The sequence below is a fragment of the Phyllobates terribilis genome, unplaced genomic scaffold (assembly GCF_046119375.1).
Source record: "Phyllobates terribilis strain yellow unplaced genomic scaffold, ASM4611937v1 Scaffold_9__5_contigs__length_417890890, whole genome shotgun sequence".
NCBI lineage: Eukaryota > Metazoa > Chordata > Amphibia > Anura > Dendrobatidae > Phyllobates > Phyllobates terribilis.
Window position 1 is genome coordinate 190,196,978 of NW_027362769.1, and position 19,446 is coordinate 190,216,423.

At 52.3% G+C, this 19,446-nt stretch overlaps 1 protein-coding gene across 5 annotated transcripts in view; it reads right to left on the minus strand.

Annotated features, from left to right (window-relative positions):
• Window positions 1–12,653: 12,653 nt before the first annotated feature.
• Window positions 12,654–19,446, minus strand: part of SLC12A8 (solute carrier family 12 member 8) — a 57,851-nt gene continuing 51,058 nt past the window's right edge. For 4 of the 5 annotated variants that reach the window (XM_073647537.1, XM_073647538.1, XM_073647539.1 and 1 more), the window contains exons 12-14: window positions 15,074–15,191; window positions 14,902–14,962; window positions 12,654–14,814 (exon numbers count right to left, since the gene is read on the minus strand). In XM_073647537.1, coding sequence (XP_073503638.1) covers window positions 14,652–14,814; window positions 14,902–14,962; window positions 15,074–15,191 — 342 coding nt within the window. In that variant the 3' untranslated portion in view covers window positions 12,654–14,651. The remainder of the gene's footprint in view (window positions 14,815–14,901; window positions 14,963–15,073; window positions 15,192–19,446) is intronic. The other variant, XR_012250710.1, reaches the window with a different exon arrangement.

A 19,446-nucleotide genomic window follows, 5' to 3' on the forward strand; every position in this document is an offset into this window, starting at 1 on the left:
AGTGATAAATTATTGATTAGTGGGTGTCTGACTGCTGGGACCCGCACGTAGATTGTGGAGTTTTTATCCCATTAGACTGGAGCTCATGTGTGACTTGACCACTGATCCATTCATTCCCTCAGTGGCTGTTCTTGTTTTTTTTTCTGGAAGCCACAAAGAGAATGAATGGAGCCGCGATCAGACGTCCCACCTGCCGCGGCATTATAAAATGGGGATAAGTGTCCTGTTAGGGATAAAACTTCCCCATTCTTCTGATCGGTGCGTTTTCCAATGTTCGAACAAGAATGATCAATAAGTGATCACCTATTTTGTGGATCCCATGGATCGGTGATAACTTGTTTTAACCAAAGAAGCCCTTTAATGCAAAATACCGTAATTCTACGTCCCAGTGATGGTGGCGCACAGTAGATGTGCAGGAGCCGCCTGTGACTTACAGCCGATGCTCCAGTATAACGGGGATAATGGATAACAGGTATTTGCATATAGCTGTAGGGTGGGCCCCGAGGATCAATTCCTCCTGTGGGCCCCAGACACCGCTGGGTGTGATTACAGCGATACCAGAATCATATGGGGATTTTATGATTGACAGCTGTCACACACTAAAAGACACTTTTTTTGCAGACTAGTTTTTACATCGCCATATTTTGAGAGCTATAATTTTTCTATATTTTGGCCTACAGAGTCATGTGACGGCTTGTTTTTTTTGCGGGACGAGTTGACGTTTTTATTGGTGTCATTTTCAGGCATGTGACATTTTTTGATCACTTTCTATTCTGATTTTTGGGAGGCAGAATAAGCAAAAACCAACAATTTAGGAATGTTTTTTTTGTTTTTTTTTTATGCCGTTCTCCGTGTGGTAAAATTGATGAGGCAGCTTTATTCTTCGGGTCAGTACGTTTACAGCGGTACCACATTTATATAATTTTTTATGTTTTGGCGCTTTTACACAATAAAAACTATTTTATAGAAAAAATTTTTTTTTTTTTGCATCGCTTTATTCTGAGAGCTATAACTTTTTTATTTTTCGGTTGTTGGAGCTGTATGGCGGCTTGTTTTTTTGCGGGACAAGTTGATGTTTTCAGCGGTACCATTTATATTTACATTTGTCTTTTTGATCGCGTTTTACTACATTTTTTGTTTGGCGGTATGATGGATAAAGCATAGTTTTTTTGCTTCGTTTTTTACCGTGTTCACTAAAGGGGTTAACTAGTGGGACAGTTTTATAGGTCAGGTCGTTCCGGACACGGCGATACCAAATATGTGTACTTTTATTGTTTTGTTTTTCAGAACAATATTTATTTATGGGTACAAAATATTTTTATTTTTTGGGGATTATTTATTTTTATTTTTTCCCTTTCTGACACTTTTTGAACTTTTACACTTTGTCCCAGTATGGGACTTTCACTTTTTGCAGTCTGATCGCTGATATAGCATAGAGATGCAGTAGCATCTCTAAGCTATGCAGCCTGTCAGCGCTGCACAGACAGAAGTTACTTTGATCGTGCACTGCGCATGATCAAAGTAACTTCCTGCTGTCTAGTGACCAGGATGTCGTCATGACGATATCGGGTCACCATGATAACCAACGGGACCTGGCAGAAACAGCGTGGGACGCCGGAGAGGAGGTAAGTAATGGCGCTTACCTCCTCTTGCTCCCGGAATGCTGCGATCGACTGCGATCGCAGCATTTCGGGGTTAATGTGCTGGGAGCGGTGCGGCACCACTCCCAGCACATAACACTGGGTGTCAGCTGTGAGAATCAGCTGACACCCGGCGGTAATCACGCCCGCACAGCTTGTGTGCAGGCTAAATCGCCAGGGTGTACTAATACATATGTGGCCCAAAAGGCCCAGGGCACAGATACGTATTAGCAAGTCCAACGTCAGAAAGGGGTTAATAACAGCTCACAGAAGTTTTGTTAGCCACTGCGTCCCCCCAATCAGCAACCAGCAGTGCTTTGGACAGTGCATGTTAGCTGCGTCCAAAATGCTATGTTCGAATGCCGTACTTTTTTGTCAATACATACAGATCCACCACATGTAATGACACGTCAATCAGTCAAAATCTGCAGCAGAGACCAGCATGTTCACTACAGAAATTGACATGCTGCGGGTGAGTTTCGGTACATGCCCATGATCAGGAGCCGCTGCGGGCTTGAAGCTGCGTGTTTATACAGCGTCAAATCCGCAGCGTCCAGATGTTACAGCATAGTGGATGGATTTCTAGAAATCCCATGTCCACTATGCGTGCATCTGGGGCAGCGGATCACCCGCGGACACTGACATGCAGCGCATCTTTCAGGACCGCAGCATGTCAATTTCTCTTGCGGAGTCACTAGGGGCAGAGTGAACACATGCAGATTTATCTGCGTTCAATAAAACGCAGGATTTTGGACGCAGCGAAAATATGCTGCGTCCAAAGCGCTGCTACGTCTGGATCGTGGGCACATAGCCTAAAATTTAAAAAAATGGCGTGGGCTCCAGCATCATTTTCATAACCAGCAGAGGGAAAGCCGACAGCTGGGAGCTGATATTAGTAGCCGGCGAAGGGGCCATTAGCCAAAGATGTTCCCTGGCTATTAATAACAGCCCACAGCTGTTTGTTTGCTTAGCCTTTACTGGCTAGATTACAGGAGGACCCCAGAGAATAAAATTGACATAGGGTTCCCCTATAAAATCTAACCAGCAAAGGCTAAACAGACAGCTGCGGGCTGATATTAATAGCCAGGGAAGGGGCCATGGATCCTAGCCCCCTCCACAGCTAATAATATCAGCTCTCAGCAGTCCCAGAAATGGCACATCCATAAGATGTGCCAAATCTAGCGCTTAGCCTCACTCTTCCCACTGCAATGGTGGCGAGTGGGGTAATAGGGTTGGGGTTCATGTCAGCCTTGTATTGGCAGCTGGCATGAAGTCCAGGTTAGTAATGGAGGGCGTCTATAAGACGCCCCCTTTACTATCCCCGTAGTAAAGTTTACGACTCATTTTCAATAAAGACACCGCCAGAATAAAGTATTTTATTGAAATAATATGACATATGGTTTTAATAATTTATTATTTTCCTAATACCCGAATCCCTCGTCTCCTGTAAAAAAATAAAAATAAAAAACAACCATATCCCTCACCTGTCCGCCTTCATGAAATAATCCGAGTGTCCCATGGCGATCCGGGTCACTTCTACATCAGCCACATCAATCACTGATGTGACTGCTGTAGAAGACAGCACTATACACTGACAGGAGTATAATTACTCCTGTCAGTGTACATCGCTGTGTTGCTGGCTGAGTTCACCTGCTGATCAGCTCTGGTGACCTCTTTTACTGCATCAGTGTTGCGTGGGAATATTCCCACACAGCACCGGTGCCGTAAAGTGAGGCCACAGAGCGCTCAGCTGATGAACTCCGGTGAACTCAACCAGCAGCGCAGCAATGTACACTGCTGGGAGCGAGCGCGCTCCCGTCAGTATACCACCGGACGCCGGGTTATCGTGTCACCGGGAGACATCGGGAGGAAGACGGACAGGTGAGAATAAGGTGTTTGTTATTTTAATATAGTTTTTTTTTTTTTTTTTTAACACCGCGCACAGACACCAGCTCGGCTGAGGAGACTACTTCTCCCCTCAGCTGCGCCGCTCTTGCTGTTATCAGGGGGAGTGGTGGTCGGATGATGGGAGGAGTAGTTTTCTTCCCCAGCCCGGGTACCATTCTTTTGTGCGTTTTTGACTCATTGACTTGAATTGAGTGGTCAAATGACCTGAATGGGCAGGAAATGCTGCATGTACGCTACATAGAATGGAGATGCTGCGGATTTAAACGGAACGACAATCCTGAGCGGGAAATTCCTGATCATGTGCACAACACATCAGGATTGTCATTGCATTAGCTGGCCGACCATTACCTAGTGTTTTTGGTGCATTTCCGCACGGAAAAACGCCACGAAAATGCACAGTGTGCACATAGCCTAAAGGCAATCCAACACATTTACCATATAACGTTTCACCAATCAAAATTGACAACCAAATAATTCTATTTATATGTCCTGATTTCATTCATGTTATAGGTATTTGTGTCAATATTAATGTGCTGGTTGTTACATGAGATTATTTGGTTGTCAATTTTGATTGGTTTCAGTTATAAGTATGTTGATATACATTACCATATGTCTTACTCTGTACAGTTCATATTATTACACACGTGCTTCATCGCTCATTATATAGTGAAACGGTACATGGGACATATGTGCTGGATTGCCTTTAGTCTACATGTGCAATTGCACATAATACTGCACAACTTATAAATCATTGCCTTCTACGTAACATGGAGGCAATCTGGCATATAACATGCATCATCAATATATTTTGATTCATCATACACATACATATTGGTCTTATTATTATATATACTGCTCAAAAAACTAAAGGGGAACACAAACACCAGAATATAACTCCAAGTAAATGAAACTTCTGTGAAATCAAACTGTCCACTTAGGAAGCAACACTGATTGACAATCAATTTCACATGCTGCTGTGCAAATGGGATAGACAATAGATGGAAATTATTGCCAATTATCAAGACCCCCTCAATAAAGGAGTGGTTCTGCAGGTGGGGACCACAGACCACATCTCACTACCAATGCTTTCTGGCTGATGTTTTGGTCACTTTTGAATGTTGGTTGTGCTTTCACACTCGTGGTAGCATGAGACGGACTCTACAACCCACAGAAGTTGCTCAGGTAGTGCAGCTCATCCAGGATGGCACATGAATGCGAGCTGTGTCAAGAAGGTTTGCTGTGTCTGTCAGCGTAGTGTCCAGAGGCTGGAGGCGCTACCAGGAGAGGAACAGGAGAAGCACTGCCAGAGTCCTGCAAAATGACCTCCAGCAGGCCACAAATGTGCATGTGTCTGCACAAACGGTTAGAAACCGACTCCATGAGGGTGGTATGAGGCCCGACGTCCACAGATGGAGGTTGTGCTCACAGCCCAACACCGTGCAGGACGCTTGGCATTTGCCACAGAACACCAGGATTGGCAAAGTGGCCACTGGCGCCCTGTGCTCTTCACAGATGAAAGCAGGTTCACACTGAGCACATGTGACAGACGTGACAGAGTCTGGAGACGCCGTGGAGAGCGATCTGCTGCCTGCAACATCCTTCAGCATGAGCGGTTTGGCAGTGGGTCAGGAATGGTGTGGGGTGGCATTTCTTTGGAGGGCCGCACAGCCCTCCATGTGCTCGCCAGAGGTAGCCTAACTGCCATTAGGTACCGAGATGAGATCCTCAGACCCCTTGTGAGACCATATGCTGGTGCGGTGGGCCCTGGGTTCCTCCTAATGCAGGACAATGCCAGACCTCATGTGGCTGGAGTGTGTCAGCAGTTCCTGCAAGATGAAGGCATTGAAGCTATGGACTGGCCGCCCGTTCCCCAGACCTGAATCCGATTGAGCACATCTGGGACATCATGTCTCCCTCCATCCACCAACGACACGTTGCACCACAGACTGTCCAGGAGTTGACGGATGCTTTAGTCCAGGTCTGGGAGGAGATCCCACAGAAGACCACCCGCAACCTCATCAGGAGCATGCCCAGGCATTGTAGGGAGGTCATACAGGCACGTGGAGGCCACACACAATACTCAGCCTCATCAGGAGCATGCCCAGGCGTTGTAGGGAGGTCATACAGGCACGTGGAGACCACACACAATACTCAGCCTCATCAGGAGCATGCCCAGGCATTGTAGGGAGGTCATACAGGCACGTGGAGACCACACACAATACTCAGCCTCATCAGGAGCATGCCCAGGCGTTGTAGGGAGATCATACAGGCACGTGGAGGCCACACACAATACTCAGCCTCATCAGGAGCATGCCCAGGCGTTGTAGGGAGATCATACAGGCACGTGGAGGCCACACACAATACTCAGCCTCATCAGGAGCATGCCCAGGCGTTGTAGGGAGGTCATACAGGCACGTGGAGACCACACACAATACTCAGCCTCATCAGGAGCATGCCCAGGCATTGTAGGGAGGTCATACAGGCACGTGGAGGCCACACACAATACTCAGCCTCATCAGGAGCATGCCCAGGCGTTGTAGGGAGATCATACAGGCACGTGGAGGCCACACACAATACTCAGCCTCATCAGGAGCATGCCCAGGCGTTGTAGGGAGATCATACAGGCACGTGGAGGCCACACACAATACTCAGCCTCATCAGGAGCATGCCCAGGCGTTGTAGGGAGGTCATACAGGCACGTGGAGACCACACACAATACTCAGCCTCATCAGGAGCATGCCCAGGCATTGTAGGGAGGTCATACAGGCACGTGGAGGCCACACACAATACTCAGCCTCATCAGGAGCATGCCCAGGCGTTGTAGGGAGATCATACAGGCACGTGGAGGCCACACACAATACTCAGCCTCATCAGGAGCATGCCCAGGCGTTGTAGGGAGATCATACAGGCATGTGGAGGCCACACACAATACTCAGCCTCATCAGGAGCATGCCCAGGCGTTGTAGGGAGGTCATACAGGCACGTGGAGACCACACACAATACTCAGCCTCATCAGGAGCATGCCCAGGCATTGTAGGGAGGTCATACAGGCACGTGGAGGCCACACACAATACTCAGCCTCATCAGGAGCATGCCCAGGCGTTGTAGGGAGGTCATACAGGCACGTGGAGACCACACACAATACTCAGCCTCATCAGGAGCATGCCCAGGCGTTGTAGGGAGATCATACAGGCACGTGGAGGCCACACACAATACTCAGCCTCATCAGGAGCATGCCCAGGCGTTGTAGGGAGGTCACACAGGCACGTGGAGACCACACACAATACTCAGCCTCATCAGGAGCATGCCCAGGCGTTGTAGGGAGGTCATACAGGCACGTGGAGGCCACACACAATACTCAGCCTCATCAGGAGCATGCCCAGGCGTTGTAGGGAGATCATACAGGCACGTGGAGGCCACACACAATACTCAGCCTCATCAGGAGCATGCCCAGGCGTTGTAGGGAGGTCATACAGGCACGTGGAGACCACACACAATACTCAGCCTCATCAGGAGCATGCCCAGGCATTGTAGGGAGGTCATACAGGCACGTGGAGGCCACACACAATACTCAGCCTCATCAGGAGCATGCCCAGGCGTTGTAGGGAGATCATACAGGCACGTGGAGGCCACACACAATACTCAGCCTCATCAGGAGCATGCCCAGGCGTTGTAGGGAGGTCATACAGGCACGTGGAGACCACACACAATACTCAGCCTCATCAGGAGCATGCCCAGGCATTGTAGGGAGGTCATACAGGCACGTGGAGGCCACACACAATACTCAGCCTCATCAGGAGCATGCCCAGGCGTTGTAGGGAGATCATACAGGCACGTGGAGGCCACACACAATACTCAGCCTCATCAGGAGCATGCCCAGGCGTTGTAGGGAGGTCACACAGGCACGTGGAGACCACACACAATACTCAGCCTCATCAGGAGCATGCCCAGGCGTTGTAGGGAGGTCATACAGGCACGTGGAGGCCACACACAATACTCAGCCTCATCAGGAGCATGCCCAGGCGTTGTAGGGAGATCATAAAGGCACGTGGAGGCCACACACAATACTCAGCCTCATCAGGAGCATGCCCAGGCGTTGTAGGGAGGTCATACAGGCACGTGGAGACCACACACAATACTCAGCCTCATCAGGAGCATGCCCAGGCATTGTAGGGAGGTCATACAGGCACGTGGAGGCCACACACAATACTCAGCCTCATCAGGAGCATGCCCAGGCGTTGTAGGGAGATCATACAGGCACGTGGAGGCCACACACAATACTCAGCCTCATCAGGAGCATGCCCAGGCGTTGTAGGGAGGTCATACAGGCACGTGGAGACCACACACAATACTCAGCCTCATCAGGAGCATGCCCAGGCATTGTAGGGAGGTCATACAGGCACGTGGAGGCCACACACAATACTCAGCCTCATCAGGAGCATGCCCAGGCGTTGTAGGGAGATCATACAGGCACGTGGAGGCCACACACAATACTCAGCCTCATCAGGAGCATGCCCAGGCGTTGTAGGGAGGTCATACAGGCACGTGGAGGCCACACACAATACTCAGCCTCATCAGGATCATGCCCAGGCGTTGTAGGGAGGTCATACAGGCACGTGGAGACCACACACAATACTCAGCCTCATCAGGAGCATGCCCAGGCATTGTAGGGAGGTCATACAGGCACGTGGAGGCCACACACAATACTCAGCCTCATCAGGAGCATGCCCAGGCGTTGTAGGGAGGTCATACAGGCACGTGGAGGCCACACATAATACTGAGCCTCATCAGGAGCATGCCCAGGCATTGTAGGGAGGTCATACAGGCACGTGGAGGCCACACACAATACTCAGCCTCATCAGGAGCATGCCCAGGCGTTGTAGGGAGGTCATACAGGCACGTGGAGGCCACACACAATACTCAGCCTCATCAGGAGCATGCCCAGGCGTTGTAGGGAGGTCATACAGGCACGTGGAGGCCACACACAATACTCAGCCTCATCAGGAGCATGCCCAGGCGTTCTAGGGAGGTCATACAGGCACGTGGAGGCCACACACAATACTCAGCCTCATCAGGAGCATGCCCAGGCGTTGTAGGGAGGTCATACAGGCACGTGGAGGCCACACACAATACTCAGCCTCATCAGGAGCATGCCCAGGCGTTCTAGGGAGGTCATACAGGCACGTGGAGGCCACACACAATACTGAGCCTCATCAGGAGCATGCCCAGGCGTTCTAGGGAGGTCATACAGGCACGTGGAGGCCACACACAATACTCAGCCTCATCAGGAGCATGCCCAGGCGTTGTAGGGAGGTCATACAGGCACGTGGAGGCCACACACAATACTCAGCCTCATCAGGAGCATGCCCAGGCGTTGTAGGGAGGTCATACAGGCACGTGGAGGCCACACACAATACTCAGCCTCATCAGGAGCATGCCCAGGCGTTCTAGGGAGGTCATACAGGCACGTGGAGGCCACACACAATACTCAGCCTCATCAGGAGCATGCCCAGGCGTTGTAGGGAGGTCATACAGGCACGTGGAGGCCACACACAATACTCAGCCTCATCAGGAGCATGCCCAGGCATTGTAGGGAGGTCATACAGGCACGTGGAGGCCACACACAATACTCAGCCTCATCAGGAGCATGCCCAGGCGTTGTAGGGAGGTCATACAGGCACGTGGAGGCCACACACAATACTCAGCCTCATCAGGAGCATGCCCAGGCGTTGTAGGGAGGTCATACAGGCACGTGGAGGCCACACACAATACTCAGCCTCATCAGGAGCATGCCCAGGCGTTCTAGGGAGGTCATACAGGCACGTGGAGGCCACACACAATACTCAGCCTCATCAGGAGCATGCCCAGGCGTTGTAGGGAGGTCATACAGGCACGTGGAGGCCACACACAATACTCAGCCTCATCAGGAGCATGCCCAGGCATTGTAGGGAGGTCATACAGGCACGTGGAGGCCACACACAATACTCAGCCTCATCAGGAGCATGCCCAGGCGTTGTAGGGAGGTCATACAGGCACGTGGAGGCCACACACAATACTCAGCCTCATCAGGAGCATGCCCAGGCGTTGTAGGGAGGTCATACAGGCACGTGGAGGCCACACACAATACTCAGCCTCATTGTGACTTGTTTTAAGGACATTACATCACAGTTGGATCGGCCTGTAGTGGGTTTTTCCACTTTAATTTTGGGGGTGACTCCACATCCAGGCCTCCATTGGTTAATAAATGTGATTTCCATTGATGATTTTTGGGTGATTTTGTTGTCAGCACATTCAGCTTTGTACAGAACAAAGTATTCAATGAGAAGATTTCATCATTCACATCTAGGAGGGGGGATTTCAGGGGTCCCTTTATTTTTTTGAGCAGTGTATATATATTTTCATGTGTAGCCCTTCCCATTTTCCCCACTGGTATTGGTCACTTGATATGCGCATATACCTTATATCGTACTATATACCTGCAGGACCTGCACACATGTGTGCTCCGCCCTCGCTATCCCCGCTGGCTTTCTGTATCTTTATGTGGTGGCCGACGTCAGAGCTCATCCACCATGTGACTCTGACGTTGTCCGTCATATGATGCAGACGCCTGCCAGCATCGCGGTTGGCATAGTAACGCATGCGTCACTTTCGGTCTGCATGCGATAGGTTCTGGTTCCCTTTTTAAACTCCCTCACTTCACTTGCACTTTGCTCCCTGACGATGGCAGGTGCGAAACGCGCGTTGGGGTGGACGCGCAGGCACCATAGAGAACCTGTACACACGGTAACGTATCTATTCATTCCAATGACATACATACTCATGCTTTATTCTCATTGATATCGCTTGGCTACTACTGTTATTGGTCTGCAGGGTACTCACCCTGGTGGTCATATAGTAGCGTCAGTCATCTGTTATGACACTGCTCCCTTCCTGTGCGTCCCATGCGCGCTGTGTTTTATGTACATGTATATAGTTTCCCTAGCCTGCTGATATTTTATATAACATTTTGATATATTTCTATAATCTTTTAGACTCTTTTAATCATTTTTGCTCCCTCTCCCCCCATGTTATACCATCATGATCTGTCCTTACCAGTCCCAATATGTAACAGCACCATAGCCACAATATAATTCTGTAAACCAGTATACATCACGTTGTATTTATCATGCTGCTGTTTTCTATGAGCTATCTTCATAATCTGATATTTTAGTAGATCCGTCGAAAGGAGCAAACAGATGTATCCGACGTTTCCACCTATAAAAAGGCTTTTTCAAGGAAATCTGCTGTACAGCCAATAATAAGAAAATGACTTAATAGATTAGATACGAGGAGCACAAGAGAGATGGACGGGGAGCCGGAGCGAATAGAATATGTCCAGATACAATCAGGTCAATACCAGAGAATAGAGTACAGCCTCCGGCACAATCAGTGCACCATGAGGAATCAGAGAGGGCATGCATCATCACTCGTCATGTAGTGTCGAATCTTTGGAGCATCTTAAGGGTGAAGAAGTCCAGGACATACAGTGAGATCGCAGTAGGGTTTGCTGGTCTATGTTTTAGAGGCAAACCTGACATCAGAAAGAAAGATATAAGGAAAACAGAGAGAAAGAAGAGGAAAAGGGAAAATGATTGGGGATGAAGAAAAAGGAAAGCTCATTTTTTAGGAATTTAGAGCAATCACCTGATCTCCCAATTGTCGTAACCACTGGCTCCATCTTCTCCCCACTGGTCATAATGTGAAAAAAAAAAAATAAATCTTCACTCCTCTGGTTTGTAAGTCCAAATCATTCTTTTTAGCCACAAATTTTTGAACATTTTATCCAAATTTGACATGATTACACCAAATTGTCTCTTTGTGGCCATGGATGTTACACTAGTTTGCAAACAGTACAACAATTTATAGGCACATTTACATTAGATTGTTTACCCCATATACAGTTTTGCTTGGATTATAGTTTAAGTTATCCTTATAAGAAATGACCAGAATCAGGGACCAGTTTTATGTACAGAGGAAAGGGACCGCAATGGGGTCAAATGTAGCCCCATTCCTTTATGGCCCAATTTGAGGATAAATGTATCTACACAAACACAAGATATCAACAACACATACTTATTTGGAAGAGATACTTTAATTAAATTTTCCTCTTTTAGAATGGTACAACTGAAACACTCCTGTTTCAAGAACTGAACACACAGATTGCTGGTCTTACATTTACCATTCCCTGCCACCCCTAATACATCAATTGATGAATCCCTTCTACGGGATCTTCTGACCGATGTCTGTTATATCTAACGTCACATTGATTGTGCCAGTTTTACCCTGTTATTGACCTTATTGTACCTGGAGATATTCTGTTCGGTCCGTCTCTCTACAACAACCTCCTCCTCTTCTTTTCTCCTCATTTCTTTACTATTAAGTAATTTTTCATTGTTGTTTTCTGTACAACAGATTTCCTTGAAAAAGGCTTTTTATAGGTGGAAATAGTTACAAATTATCTGTTTGTTCCTTTCACCGGCTCCTACATTACAGATCCTCCATCGCACACAATTCCTCCTTCCTGCCACTATATTCCACTTATATACAACATGTCGTGATGGCGCCGCGTCCTGTATATTGTTGCTGGTAACGCAGGAGACGCCGGGACCTGCAGAAACTGTGTAAAAGGTCTTTTCCTGACATTCTGGTACTGGGTGGAACCGTCGTCCCAGGAAGGGAGGAATCAGCACAACAATCGACAATCAGACGGCGCTCACAGCCGACACGTCACCCTAGGGTGGCGCGGCAGAGACCCCGCACACGACAGGTGGAGGCGCTGAGAGGCCACGTCGACCTTACTCATGATGCCGTGTACATGCAGATGTGTGTGCGGCACTTACGGACGTTTCTATCGCAGGTGGAGGAGTTGCGGTGCTTTGTGAAGGAATTGTGCCTGAATTATTGTCAAAAAGTCACAATTTTGCTCGGAGAGTGAACCAAAACACAAAAAGAACATAGTTTAGGCAAACCCCAAACATAACTGGGTATTTCTGACTGGACTCAAGCTGTCCGAGACGGGGGATTAGAGGGGTATTCCCAAAATAATGTTCCACTTATCATTTGTTGTTTTTTTTAGGTCACTTTTGTTTTATGGTATTTATTGACATTTTTCACACCAAATTCTTCAAAATGGCCCTCAAGAAGTCACATACAGTACACAGCTAAAAAGTTACAACATTTGCACAGAAATTTCAGGCGTAAATAAAATCACTCCAGGGGAAACTGAAGGGCAAAAAATGGTGACTTGTTAAAAAGTCGCAATTGATTAATGAGCTAAAAGCTCGAAAATCGCCAACAATGGCGAACATAAAAAACAGGCGGACATGTAAAATAGACTTTACAAAAAGCTGAATATTAAAGTAGGGCACAAGTAACAAAAAACAGGACAAAAAATGCAATAATGAAGGGGGCCCTTAGTGTGAGCCCATGAAAACAGCAAGGCAAAACAGAAGTCTACCCACTGAGTGCAGGGTGGGCCTGGTGAGGGGGCCGAGAGCGCTGAAATGAGAGCGCTTAAGAGACGTAACTAGAGAGAACATGTGCGAGACTGAAGGCTTGAGACGCCAGGAACTGTGACGTAACGACAGACGGGGCCGGTGCGGGGGTAACACGGAGCTGACGAAGGTCGGTGCAGGGGTAACACGGAGCTGAAGGGGCCCGTGCGGGGGGATAACACGGACCTGACGGGGGCCGGAGCGGGGGGCTACACGGACCTGACGGGGGCCGGAGCGGGGATAACACGGAGCTGACGGGGGCCGGAGCGGGGATAACACGGAGCTAACGGAGCCAGTGCAGTGGACCTGACGGGGTTGGTGTGGGGGTAACATGGAGTTGACAGGGCCGGTGCAGTGGACCTGACGGGGTTGGTGCGAGGATAACACGGAGTTGACAGGGCCGGTGCAGTGGACCTGACGGGGTTGGTGCAGGGGTAACACGGAGCTGACGGGGCCGGTGCAGTGGACCTGATGGGGTAGGTGTGGGGGTAACACGGAGTTGACGGGGCCGGTGCAGTGGACCTGACGGGGTTGGTGCGGGGGTAACATGGAGCTGACGGGGCCGGTGCAGTGGACCTGACAGGGCTGGTGCAGTGGACCTGACGGGGTTGGTGCGGGGGTAACACGGAGTTGAGGGGGCTGGTGCAGTGGACCTGACGGGGTTGGTGCTGGGGTAACATGGAGCTGACGGGGCCGGTGCAGTGGACCTGACAGGGCTGGTGCAGTGGACCTGACGGGGTTGGTGCAGGGGTAACACGGAGTTGAGGGGGCCGGTGCAGTGGACCTGACGGGGTTGGTGCGGGGGTAACATGGAGCTGACGGGGCCGGTGCAGTGGACCTGACGGGGTTGGTGCGGGGGTAACACGGAGTTGAGGGGGCCGGTGCAGTGGACCTGACGGGGTTGGTGCGGGGGTAACAAGGAGTTGACGGGGCCGGTGTGTGATGGACCTGATGAGAGAGCGGCGCACACGGTCCTGGGCTTTATCCTGTGTTGGTCAGGAATAATCTGCTGAGAGACCTGCGCCTCTGAAGTGACGGACACCAGGGGGCTTTGTGCGTCGCTGTATTTACCGGATCTGCAATACTCTTCTTTATTTAGGGTGGGCTCTGATGTGATCATAAAGCTGGGTGGCAACCCCTGAGGAAGCGGTAATAGCCATACAGGTGGTCACTCAGCCCCCAGAGTGCGCGGCAATACTTGGATTTGTCATTTGGGACATCCAGGTGACAACCTCGGCCGATGTAATGGTGGCCGTAACAGGAGTAAATGGAGACCACCGCAGTCACATGACGGCAATGTTTATTACCTCCGCCCCTCCCCCGCTCCACGTCTCACATCTTCCTTCAATTCAGTAATATATTTGACCTCATCCATTAATGACAGCCGGGCCCGTGACCTGACACAATGTCCTGTAAACATTGAGTCACCTACTGGGGGCCCCCAGTCACCCGATACTATCACTATGGTGATAGCAGTCACCATGAGCAGTAGCAGCAACAGTCGCCTCCTGTGGTGCCCAGCCGGCCATCACCAGGTCCAGTCCTGGAGGCCGCAGAGAGTTTCCCCGCTCTAGTTAAACTGGTTAATAAAATGCCCCTGGCTGATGACAGACGAATGGTGGAAGCGCCCGCGAGAGGCAAAGTCGGCGTTCTCTTCAGTCAATTGCGTGGTTTCCATGCCAACGTGAGCGAAGGTCGGGGTGACCACAAACTGCTCCGGGGAGGGCTTCTTCCTGAAGTCAGAGGGGAGGGGTGAGCAGAAATATCTAAACCTCAGCGTCCTGGCCGCCATATTCCTCCCAGTCCTCCTAAACACAAACCTGAACGTCGTCGTGGCCAAGAGTCGGATCCAGGCGAAGAAGCTGAAGTTCGCAGCCGCCCCTAAAATAGGAAGCATCACCCTTCAGAGGCCTGGAAAGTTGGGTGCGCACCCCGTGCATTGGAGGCCGCGCATCACGTCCACCTCCTACGGGTGTCTGACACGGTACCAACCTGGATTCATCCCCGGGCTCACCCGGCCGATATAGAAGAACAGCAGAACCGCAACGCCGATGTTAGCCAGAGCGTAGGCCCACTGGATGACAAACATGATGATGATGGAGACGATGGCCTGCAAGAGAGGAGGGGCAGATCACCGCACTCACCCCGAAAGATGGCACCTAGCGATCAGAGCAGCACTCACCCCGATAGATGGAACCCAGCGATCAGAGCCGCACTCAGCCCGATGGGGGGCACCCAGCGATCAGAGCCGCACTCACCCCGAAAGATGGCACCCAGCAATCAGAGTCGCACTCACCCCGATAGATGGCACCCAGCGATCTCAGAGCCGCACTCACCTCAATAGATGGCACCCAGCGATCACAGAGCAGCACTCACCCCCATAGATGGCACCCAGCGATCACAGAGCCGCGCTCACCCCGATAGACGGCACCCAGCGATCACAGAGCCGCACTCACTCCGATAGACGGCACCCAGCGATCACAGAGCAGCACTCACCCCGAGAGACGGCACCCAGCGATCACAGAGCAGCACTCACCCCGATAGATGGCACCCAGCGATCACAGAGCAGCACTCACCCCGATAGATGGCACCCAGCGATCACAGAGCAGCACTCACCCCGATAGATGGCACCCAGCGATCACAGAGCAGCACTCAGCCCGATAGATGGCACCCAGCGATCACAGAGCAGCACTCAGCCCGATAGATGGCACCCAGCGATCACAGAGCAGCACTCAGCCCGATAGATGGCACCCAGCGATCACAGAGCAGCACTCACCCCGATAGATGGCACCCAGCGATCACAGAGCAGCACTCACCCCGATAGATGGCACCCAGCGATCAGAGCTGCACTCAGCACGATGGGGGGCACCCAGCGATCACAGAGCCACACTCACCCCGATAGATGGAACCCAGCGATCAGAGCCGCACTCAGCCCGAAAGATGGCACCCAGCGATCAGAGTCGCACTCACCCCGATAGATGGCACCCAGCGATCACAGAGCCGCACTCACCTCGATAGATGGCACCCAGCGATCACAGAGCCGCACTCACCCCGATAGATGGAACCCAGCGATCAGAGCCGCACTCAGCCCGAAAGATGGCACCCAGCGATCAGAGTCGCACTCACCCCGATAGATGGCACCCAGCGATCATAGAGCCGCACTCACCTCGATAGATGGCACCCAGCGATCACAGAGCCGCACTCACCCCGATAGATGGCACCCAGCGATCACAGAGCCGCACTCACCCCGATAGATGGCACCCAGCGATCACAGAGCCGCACTCACCCCGATAGATGGCACCCAGCGATCACAGAGCCGCACTCACCCCGATAGATGGCACCCAGCGATCACAGAGCAGCACTCACCCCGATAGATGGCACCCAGCGATCACAGAGCAGCACTCACCCCGATAGATGGCACCCAGCGATCACAGAGCAGCACTCACCCCGATAGATGGCACCCAGCGATCACAGAGCAGCACTCACCCCGATAGACGGCACCCAGCGATCAGAGCTCCACTCACCCCGATAGATGGCACCCAGCGATCACAGAGCTGCACTCACCCCGATAGATGGAACCCAGCGATCAGAGCCGCACTCACCCCGACAGATGGCACCCAGCGATCTCAGAGCTGCACTCACCCCGACAGATGGCACCCAGCGATCACAGAGCAGCACTCACCCCGATAGACGGCACCCAGCGATCAGAGCTCCACTCACCCCGATAGATGGCACCCAGCGATCACAGAGCAGCACTCACCCCGATAGATGGAACCCAGCGATCAGAGCCGCACTCACCCCGACAGATGGCACCCAGCGATCTCAGAGCTGCACTCACCCCGACAGATGGCACCCAGCGATCACAGAGCAGCGCTCACCCCGATAGATGGCACCCAGCGATCACAGAGCCGCGCTCACCCCGATAGATGGCACCCAGCGATCACAGAGCAGCACTCACCCCGATAGATGGCACCCAGCGATCACAGAGCAGCGCTCACCCCCATAGATGGCACCCAGCGATCACAGAGCCGCACTCACCCCGATAGACGGCACCCAGCGATCACAGAGCAGCACTCACTCCGATAGACGGCACCCAGCGATCACAGAGCAGCACTCACCCCGAGAGACGGCACCCAGCGATCACAGAGCAGCACTCACCCCGATAGATGGCACCCAGCGATCACAGAGCAGCACTCACCCCGATAGATGGCACCCAGCGATCACAGAGCCGCACTCAGCCCGATAGCTGGCACCCAGCGATCACAGAGCCGCACTCAGCCCGATAGCTGGCACCCAGCGATCACAGAGCCGCACTCAGCCCGATAGCTGGCACCCAGCGATCACAGAGCCGCAATCAGCCCGATAGATGGCACCCAGCGATCACAGAGCCGCACTCAGCCCGATAGATGGCACCCAGCGATCACAGAGCCGCACTCAGCCCGATAGATGGCACCCAGCGATCACAGAGCCGCACTCAGCCCGATAGATGGCACCCAGCGATCACAGAGCCGCACTCAGCCCGATAGATGGCACCCAGCGATCACAGAGCCGCACTCAGCCCGATAGATGGCACCCAGCGATCACAGAGCCGCACTCAGCCCGATAGATGGCACCCAGCGATCACAGAGCCGCACTCAGCCCGATAGATGGCACCCAGCGATCACAGAGCCGCACTCAGCCCGATAGATGGCACCCAGCGATCACAGAGCCGCACTCAGCCCGATAGATGGCACCCAGCGATCACAGAGCCGCACTCAGCCCGATAGATGGCACCCAGCGATCACAGAGCCGCACTCAGCCCGATAGCTGGCACCCAGCGATCACAGAGCCGCACTCAGCCCGATAGCTGGCACCCAGCGATCACAGAGCCGCACTCAGCCCGATAGCTGGCACCCAGCGATCACAGAGCCGCACTCAGCCCGATAGCTGGCACCCAGCGATCACAGAGCCGCACTCAGCCCGATAGCTGGCACCCAGCGATCACAGAGCCGCACTTAGCCCGATAGATGGCACCCAGCGATCACAGAGCCGCACTCACCCCGATAGATGGCACCCAGCGATCACAGAGCAGCACTCACCCCGATAGATGGCACCCAGCGATCTCAGAGCTGCACTCACCCCGATAGATGGCACCCAGCGATCACAGAGCCGCACTCATCCCGATAGATGGCACCCAGCGATCACAGAGATGCACTCACCCCGATAGACGGCACCCAGCGATCACAGAGATGCACTCACCCCGATAGATGGCACCCAGCGGTCACAGAGCCGCGCTCACCTCGATAGATGGCACCCAGCGATCACAGAGCAGCACTCACCCCGATAGACGGCACCCAGCGATCACAGAGCCGCGCTCACCCCGATAGATGGCACCCAGCGATCACAGAGCAGCACTCACCCCGATAGACGGCACCCAGCGATCACAGAGCAGCACTCACCCCGATAGAAGGCACCCAGCGATCACAGAGCCGCGCTCACCCCGATAGATGGCACCCAGCGATCACAGAGCAGCACTCACCCCGATAGACGGCACCCAGCGATCACAGAGCAGCACTCACCCCGATAGAAGGCACCCAGCAATCACAGAGCTGCACTCACCCCGATAGATGGTACCCAGCGATCACAGAGCAGCACTCACCCCGATAGACTGCACCCAGCGATCACAGAGATGCACTCACCCCGATAGATGGTACCCAGCGATCACAGAGCAGCACTCACCCCGATAGATGGCACCCAGCGATCACAGAGCAGCACTCACCCCGATAGACGGCACCCAGCGATCACAGAGCAGCACTCACCCCGATAGAAGGCACCCAGCAATCACAGAGCTGCACTCACCCCGATAGATGGTACCCAGCGATCACAGAGCAGCACTCACCCCGATAGACTGCACCCAGCGATCACAGAGATGCACTCACCCCGATAGATGGTACCCAGCGATCACAGAGCAGCACTCACCCCGATAGATGGTACCCAGCGATCACAGAGCAGCACTCACCCCGATAGACTGCACCCAGCGATCACAGAGATGCACTCACCCCGATAGATGGCACCCAGCGATCACAGAGCAGCACTCACCCCGATAGACGGCACCCAGCGATCACAGAGCAGCACTCACCTCGATAGAAGGCACCCAGCAATCACAGAGCTGCACTCACCCCGATAGATGGTACCCAGCGATCACAGAGCAGCACTCACCCCGATAGACTGCACCCAGCGATCACAGAGATGCACTCACCCCGATAGATGGTACCCAGCGATCACAGAGCAGCACTCACCCCGATAGATGGCACCCAGCGATCACAGAGCAGCACTCACCCCGATAGACGGCACCCAGCGATCACAGAGCAGCACTCACCCCGATA